This window comes from Clinocottus analis, unplaced genomic scaffold (assembly GCF_023055335.1).
Source record: "Clinocottus analis isolate CAN_PGR_092001 unplaced genomic scaffold, fCliAna1.0.p SCAF_15, whole genome shotgun sequence".
Lineage (NCBI taxonomy): Eukaryota > Metazoa > Chordata > Actinopteri > Perciformes > Cottidae > Clinocottus > Clinocottus analis.
This window is the reverse complement of record NW_027175876.1, coordinates 4,103,662-4,112,079: the sequence shown is the minus strand read 5'-3', so window position 1 is coordinate 4,112,079 and position 8,418 is coordinate 4,103,662. Positions and strand designations below refer to the sequence as shown.

Here is an 8,418-nt window from a genome sequence, read left to right as displayed (position 1 = left end):
ATGCAGTTCAATCTCTGTCCAGTGCAGTCATATCTAGGGTGTTTGTACAGCGATGGAGGGCGATGCCATCTGATTGTAATAACCTGCCGTCCTGATAGCTTCAGAATATAAGACGTGTACACACACACACACACACACACACACACACACACACACACACACACACACCCTGATGCAATCAGAGACCAGTCTCTTTATATTAGACAGCATGTGCCATAATACGTAACAGTCTAAAGCGCAGTTTAAGCCGTGAACATTAAATCCTAAACCTCACAGTCCGACATCTCTGTTCTGATGTGTCGCAGCGTTTTTGTTCACTCGTGGCCGTCTCTTCACTGCGTCCCCCCACCCCCCCACACACACACACACACACTCCCTAAGTCAAGTGTTTATCGAAAGGGCAATTCAGGGAACTTATAAAAAACTTTACAAAGGCGCAGGCACTCCGCTAGCCTGTTGGCGTACAGCCAGGTGGCCCATTTGTATGTGTAACCGTGTGCTACCCGCTGTTTATGCCGCGCGTCAGTGGAATTCAGCAGTCGGACGAGCAATTTAGAAGGAACAGTCGTGGCCCTGAATTGAACATCCAGTCAGCTCTGACTCGTTGGTGGCCGTTTCCACAATGCCACACTTGGTGTTCGTCTATGAAGTGCACTCAGAAAAAAAAAGTTTAAGGCCGTTTAATCAATGGCTGACGTTAAATCCCTGACTGGTAATTTGGAGGAAAAGCACATATACTTAGTTAGGCAGATTCTTTGATGCATAGCATGGCTAAAAGTACATTTGATTTGTACAGATTTGACGTTTTCATTCATTTACGAGGGTTATCAAAACTTGAGAATGCGAGATTTCTTGATAGCATTTTTTTTTTTAACTTGAAACGTATGATTGAGCAATCATTTAAACCCCTAAGAGGACAACAGAAAGGCTAAACTTGATTTTTAATATTTCCTCTCATCTCCGTTCCTATCCCCCTCCCCCTTTCCCTCCCCCTCTCCCTCCTCCACCCTTATTTTATTTTATTTTTTTTTCACTTTTACTCTGAAGAGGCAGAGCAAAGCAATAATTACCACTGGTACCAGTGCTAAGCTGGCACTCTTTGATGTGCCAGAGAGAGTGTGTTGAGCCAGTGTTAATCTCCGTTAGTCTGTGTAGAGGAACCCTGATAAGGCCTGATAGCGCACTCTGTAATGAGGGATTAGGGATTAAGACGGCGGTGGAGGGGTCAGCTCTCCTGTGGTCACACTGCGGTTGATCCAGGACAAGTTTTTAGGGAGCTTTGGCCACTGCTCCACATGGTTAGGTTGTTTCCTTGGGGATTGCACATGGAGTTTGTGTGTGTGTGTGTGTGTGTGTGTGAGAACATGTGGTGAAAATGCCTTTATTTTCCCCGACCACTCGTAGTAGTTTGCAGCCCCGCGGTTCCTTTCCCTCGGGCATACCTTGGGTGATGGAATTGTAGGTAGATGCTTTATAACATAGTGCCTGGGTGTTTGTGGTCATGCAATTTATTTATGGCCGTGATTAAATGACATTGAAAATGGATTTGATTCTCACAGGGCGATCACTCATCTCATTGACAAACCGCATCCCATACATAACAACCGAAGGGTTCTGGTGGTCACAAAGAGTTGATTTGTTGCCCTTAAAAAATGATTAGGTCTAGAGGGCACAATGTGGTGTTGTCGTCACCAGTCCCGGGCATTGTTATGTGGGTCCCTGCGGGTAAGCCGTAATGGGGTCCAGTTCATTTAAAGCTACAATTCCAGCAGTTTGCTGACTATAAGCTTGAAGTTTGACAACAGAACACTATTCAGATCTTGTAATTTGAGTTTCCGATGGACCGTTTTTGGATGTTACCGTAATGTTGTTGATGTTCCGTGCGTTCCTGCTTAGGCTGACCCTGGAGCAGAAGGAGCTGTGTCGGAGCCGACTGAAACTGCTCTCCTACCTGGACCGCCTGGAAACGTACGAGGTAATGACGGTCGGCCGCCACGTGTCCGCTGCCCTCCAAGCGGCCCTCGGGAATCCCCTTATGTCACTAATTACACTGGAGTCGTACTGAGAAATCACAATTTGCCACAGATTATTGTTCATTGGGGTCTAATCATTGGTATTACTAATATTTAATTGTTTGTCTTTGAAACATCAGCAAATCGTGACGCTGCACGGCACTTTATAATCACAGAGGAAAACCACAAAATGTTCACATTTGAGAAGAAGAAAATCAAATATATATATATATATATATATATATATATATATATATATATACAGAATTATGAAAATAGCTTTAATATTCTGTCAATTGACTGTTTAATTAATCTCCTCCTTATTTCATCTCTTAATTTAATAACCCAAATCATCTTCACCTATCTGTCAGGTGCACATGTAAATGGAAGAAAAAAAGCCTCAAAGCCTTAAAAACAGGTCTTGGGTTCATGGTTATGCTCATAAAATGGAAGCCGTTACGACCGGTGTTAACGACTCTATTGATTCAAATGAAAGCATATTCTTTGGGTCAGATATGTGTGAGATGACTGAAATATGGCACTGGAATTCCTCATGTGTAAACCAGTCAGCACTATGACAAAAACAAGGACCAATTGGCGTAGAATGTAATAATGAGATCAGCCTTCAAAATAATGCAGTAAATAATAAATGCACATGCTTTGCATAGGACACAAACACGAAGTTAATGCGTTTGTTAAACATTCTTCATTGCTTTGTTGTTTTCCCATCGGCAACATAACACGCTCTCCTTTCACGTAGCATAGAAGCCTTTTATTAATACTCTCTCTTAACCTCACTAAACTGTTCAGCAATACTACGACGTTGGAGAAGATATTTACTCTCACCACAACAACAGAATGAAGGTAGAGCGCCGGCAGCTCGTCGAGAGACAAATCCCACGTAAGAAAGTACAGTTTCACTCTGATGGTGATCCGCCTCCAGTATGTACGTATAGAGGGCAGCGTAGCTAGCGAGATGCTTCAAGTTGAACTTTGACACTTGCAACCACTTAACGCTTCAGATTTATGATGATTAATGTTAAGACGCACGCCCTTTTCCACCGTAATAAATCATAGACGAACAGGGCCGTACTTTCCCCCGTGCAGGCAGAGGAGAGATGAGGTTTCACCCTGCTACATATTCAACTCCGACAGGATGACGTCTCTCTCTTTATTCGGACATTGTCATGGTAACTGCAGTACTTGTCTGATTCCTTTTGCCCCCGATCCATTTTCTCTGGCTGTCTATGAATATGATATTAGGGTTTTTATCATCCCAACTTGGGCTGGCTCTGTCTGCATAGGGCCCATTCAAAGGCTATCCATCAGACACACACACACACACACACACACACACACAGCTACACAAAGACACACACACACTCTGGCATAGAGAAGGCTATACACACAGATACTCATACATCCCTCTCAGCCAAAGGCCAGCACAATAAATGTTCCCTTCGGACATACGTGTGTGTGTGTGTGTGTGTGTGTGTGTGTGTGCACACTTCCACTTTCTCATACCTTCCTCGAATGGTTTCGGATTAAAGGACAAGACAGCCGTGTGCTAGAAAGTTTAATGGCATCTCCGTTGATTTTGTATTTGTGCATTTATCTGCATTCACATCCTATACCCGCTCTTTTCCCCCCACTTTCATCTTTAGTGCGTCTTTGGAACCGCTCACACTTTATTCCCTACTTCACAAATACAAAAGTATTTTTATGAACCACAGTTGTATTTTTTTCTCTTTCTCTCTGTCTCTCTCTCTCTCTCTCTATCTCTCTCTCTCTCTCTCTCTCTCTCTCTTTCTCTCTCTTTCTCTCTCTCTCTCTCTCTCTCCATACTCAACAGGAGATTCTTGGCGGTCCTCACGCAGCCGAGGAGAAATATGATGCCGAGTTCTTCAAGAAGTTCCGCAGTCAAAATATTGTTATATCAGCAAGAAACTACGCCAGGGTAACATAAGGCTCTTTTTTTTTTAAATTTCTTTTTGTAGTGTCTTGCCAATAATCTCACTTAATTTGGTTGTTTTAGCCGTCTGCATCTCTGGCATGCGATGCGATGATATACGCTCACAAAACAAATGCAACAGTCCTGCAATGAATCCTAACTGTAATCGTCATGATGGTAGGATTTATTGCAGGATTGTTGGATCAGGCTGCATTAGTTTCAGCTCGATTTAACTAATAAGTTGGCGCCAGGGTGTGTTTCTTTGTATTTTCTACCAAAAGGTTTTGGACCTTTTTCTTCTCTATTTCATCACATCAGAATTATCTGTTTTGTGCCAAACAATGAGATTAAGATTGTCATTTAATTGTGTGTTTCTTCTTTGAGTACTGTTCTCACATAAAACGCAATTATTTTGGACAAATTCAAAATCACAAGCGGTTTTAGTTGTCGGATCATGCCTTGGTTTGCCTGCAGGAGAGTAACGTGCTGGCGCTGGACATCCTGTTCACGTACCACGGAGCCGAGCTCCTGCAGCATCGGCTCGCTATCCTTCACAACTTCCCAGAAACCACCTCTCCTCACGAGTACACGATCCTGCTGCCTGAAGCCTGGTGAGACGCACACACGTGCAAACACGCCTTTAAGGTGTATATTAGTTAAAATGCTGAAAGAAACACTTGGACGAATAGATTGAAGAACGAATTGGTCCCGGCGGCTGTTTTGTCCAGTTACTCAAAGCAAATGGTGCCTTTCTGTCAGAGAAGGTTTAATTTCAGTGAGACTTCCCAATTCAATTCAAACCTGTAGGAGTAAAGAAGATAAGATGTTATTGTATTTGCACCCTGTGTGTTTTTATGGACACGAGGGTGAAGATTTACATCTGAAAACATGTTTTTTTTTTTTTTCATTCTTGTCCATTCTGATGTGCTAATATTGTATTTTACACCATGGAACATTTTGGTGGATCTTTTTTATATTTTATATATATTTTAAGTTATGTATAAACACTATTTAGAAATTAGCCCAACTGAAAAACGTCTTTTTTTTACTTTAGTCTATTTCCCTAAATCCCCTTTTTTTCTTTTTTACAACAACTCACTTTGCAAACAGAGAAGCCGCTGTGTAAAAACACAAGCATCACCTCAGGGACACGCCCCCCCCCCCCCCCCCCCCCCTTGCTGTTGTCTGAAATCAACATTCACACCTTTCTGCAGTGTGCAAGAAGCACGTCTCACCACATATCAAATTAAGATCAGCTAAATGTGGAATTGCGCCTCAGTCGGAGCGTGCACTCGGAGGTCTTTCTTTGTTCTCACCGTCACGCAGCAGGAATCTTTCGTCAGTTACACGAGTGTACACACACAGCTTAAGGGCCGTGTTGCAAACACGGCAATGACATGAAAGGAGAGAGACACTTGCACATTTACATGAACAGAACTATTTATACTTGAGAATGATAAACAAACTTGTGGCAGTGGGTGAATTTGTCCGCCTGCACTTTGGTTTTGTTCTAGTTTTGATTTTTTTTACGGTTTTTGCTTTGGGATTAGAGGAGAGGATAAGTGAGACGGAGATGATGGAGGAGCGCTTCATTCCTCACCTCCTTTATGCTTCTCTAATAGAGGTGACAGACTGGGTTTAACGATAAATGCAGCCAGCCATCCATTTTGCCTTTTTTGTTTCCTCAAACTTACTGTTTCCATTTTACTCGTCTCCCTCGCTCCTTTTCCCCTTCTTCCATTTTTTTTTTTGACAGTCCCGATATTCTCTGTGCCAGTATTTAAGTTATTCATACACCACATATACATTTGTATGAAGAAACGCATAAATACACGGACAAAGTCCCCTGGAGCTAAACAACAAAACAAAAAGCAAAACAACATATAAATGTATTGAAACACGCGTAGACCCACAACCATTGCGCTCTTTCATTAGCCGTGTCTGAGTTTGTATGGAGGTCAGGTGGCTGTGGCTCTGCAGTGAGCATCCATCATGGCTCTGCCGCTGTGGGGCAGTTTCCTATTTCCCCCTCAGCCTGTGAGCACCAAGCGCTGCTCCCAACAGCGCGTCGCTCCTCCACTGCAGCAGACGGACGCCATCTGTTTGGGAGCGCACTCGCTATATACTGAAGTCCTGCTTCACTGAATGGGGAAATATATTCTCCTGTATTATTGATCAGGTCCGCGAGGCGGGATGGGACGTGCGTGCGAGATTGCAGAATAGTAATATTTAGTGGAAAACTTTGCCCCAAGCTTTGAAGGGGTTGGCCCGATTTGGAAATGAAGATACAGCGAAGCAACGGCTCCAAGTTTGCTTTGCATCTCCATTTCCCCCATCTTTTTTTTTTTCCCCCCCGCCCCACCGCCTTCCTCTCAGGGCTGACGTGAAGTAGATCAGGTGGAGCGAGCGCGGAATAATTCATTCCCCTCATCGATATCCTGAGCTCTCGCACCAATATTTACTCTCCGCCCTCTAACCCGGCTGTCTTTTAATGAGGAAAGAGGACCGGGGAGTTGGGGAGCGACGAGGAGGGCGGGGGAGGGTTTAGAGTTCCAGAGGAAGGACCGAGACTTCTCCATCTCTGTCAACTCTGCTTTAAAACTCCAAACTGAATGGATGAACTTGCGCTTGAAATCTTGGTTAAAAAAAAAAAAAAAAAAAAAAAATATACCACTTTTGTGCGTCGACATAAATCACTCCCGTCACTCGGACTCGTGCGTTTCTTCCGTGTTGGCGTCGAATTTATGGTCGCGTTCAAAAACTGCACTCGGCCTTTTAAACTTGCACCAAAAGCGATGGATGATTTGTGGCTCGCGCTATCTGCCGGAGTTTTACAGCCACGCTACATATTTTTTCTGTCGACGGGAAAAATAGATAACAAATAGAAATGCATTAATCCGAGAATAAGATATGAAAGGAGCTTCCTTCCGCCCCCGTCGTCCCAGTGCGAGCGCACGCGTCCGCGTGTCTGTCTCCAAGTGTCTGAGTCGTGTCAGCGCTGACACGCGAGGTTACAGAGTCATTCTTCACTTTGGTTCCTCTTCCTGTGTGTTCCCTATTCATCTTCCTCAGACCTGTCATACTCAAGGAGGCCAGGAAGTGAAGTAAAGCTCAGTTTCAACACGGCGTTTAAAAAACACACACAAGTCCCGGCTATTTACAACCCGGGCACGACTCAGACTCTTTCACAAAAGTTCTTTGAATTGTTTATTGCTGTGCTTTTTGTTTTAGTTATTTTCTCACCGCTTCTTTTACTTATTATACTCGGCCGTTTCCATTTCCCATAAGTTGCTACCTGTCACCACAGTTTTCGTGTAATTTATGACCATGTTTAGTTTGAGACAGTAAATGTCTCTGCTGATTTACCAGGTGCCATTATAGGTCTCTTTTTGTTTTTTTGACTGCTGGCTAGTCATTGGTCTTTGTTCGGATATTTGTTTCTTAAGCATGCATTTCTCTAAAACTAACCCTCTTTCTTCTGATTTAGTACCTCTTCTCCTCCTCCTCTTCTATATCGTACTCTGCCTTTCCCTCTTTTTGACTTGTTTGTGTCTGCTTTCCTTCTCTTCCCCTCAGCCTGGACGACGGAGGGGAGTTGGCGTTGATCCCATGGGACGAGCAGAGACACCGAGAGACGGACTGGTGCGAGGCAGATGAGTGCAGGTAAACGGGCAACGTCCCTTTTTTTTGACCGACACACTAACATTATGGCACCGTCCTCTCCGCGCTCTGATAAACCGGTGCTCAGCATCAACTGAGACGGTTGTGAAATCTCTCCACACCCACGATAACAAAGCCTCTCGGAGCGTAAAATTGTTAAAATTCATGTTCCATACAGGCCAGATGCTCGTGCTGGCATCATTATGTGAAACAAAACATGACATCCTATTATCGAAATGTGAAACAGAACCATAACAAACTAATACCAAATCTTGTTGCTCTGCCAATTTACGCCATTTGCTCGCTGCATTTGGGAGGCCAGCTTCATTTACAATTTCATTTAGCGAGCTCTTTTTCTTTTTATTGCTCTTTTGTGTCGACTCATAATATCAGTTGGCTATTGTTGGTGTGCTTGGCCCGGGATTGCAGGGTGAAAGTTTGATACTGTGATTGTGTGATGCCAGCAACGTTTAAGACTGTGTTTACGACCGTGTTTACAACGCCCACACTTTTTTCTTCTTCTTTTTTTTTTTTGCTGTATTATATCCTCAGTCTTGCTATTTTTCTGTCTCCTGTACATCTTTTTTTCTCATCTCCCTTCTCGCTGGAACCCTGTATCCTCCCACTGAAAGGATAAGGGTTGAGATTCTTTTAAAATTATTCTCTAAATTCCCGTGAGAAGACCAAAATCCTCGCTGTGTTCCTCTGCCTCTCAATGCTTTCCGCTTTGCCTATTCTGTTGGCTCTCCACCTTTCCTTTTTTCTTTTAATAACGGATTATCAGGATATTACGCG

General features: G+C 43.5%; 1 protein-coding gene across 2 annotated transcripts in view; it reads left to right on the top strand.

The window, feature by feature from the left end:
- nbas (NBAS subunit of NRZ tethering complex) overlaps nt 1-8,418 on the top strand; it is a 138,929-nt gene that overhangs the window by 26,606 nt on the left and 103,905 nt on the right. For both annotated transcript variants that reach the window (XM_068577120.1, XM_068577119.1), the window contains exons 19-22: nt 1,897-1,975; nt 3,865-3,969; nt 4,438-4,574; nt 7,540-7,626. In XM_068577120.1, coding sequence (XP_068433221.1) covers nt 1,897-1,975; nt 3,865-3,969; nt 4,438-4,574; nt 7,540-7,626 — 408 coding nt within the window. The remainder of the gene's footprint in view (nt 1-1,896; nt 1,976-3,864; nt 3,970-4,437; nt 4,575-7,539; nt 7,627-8,418) is intronic.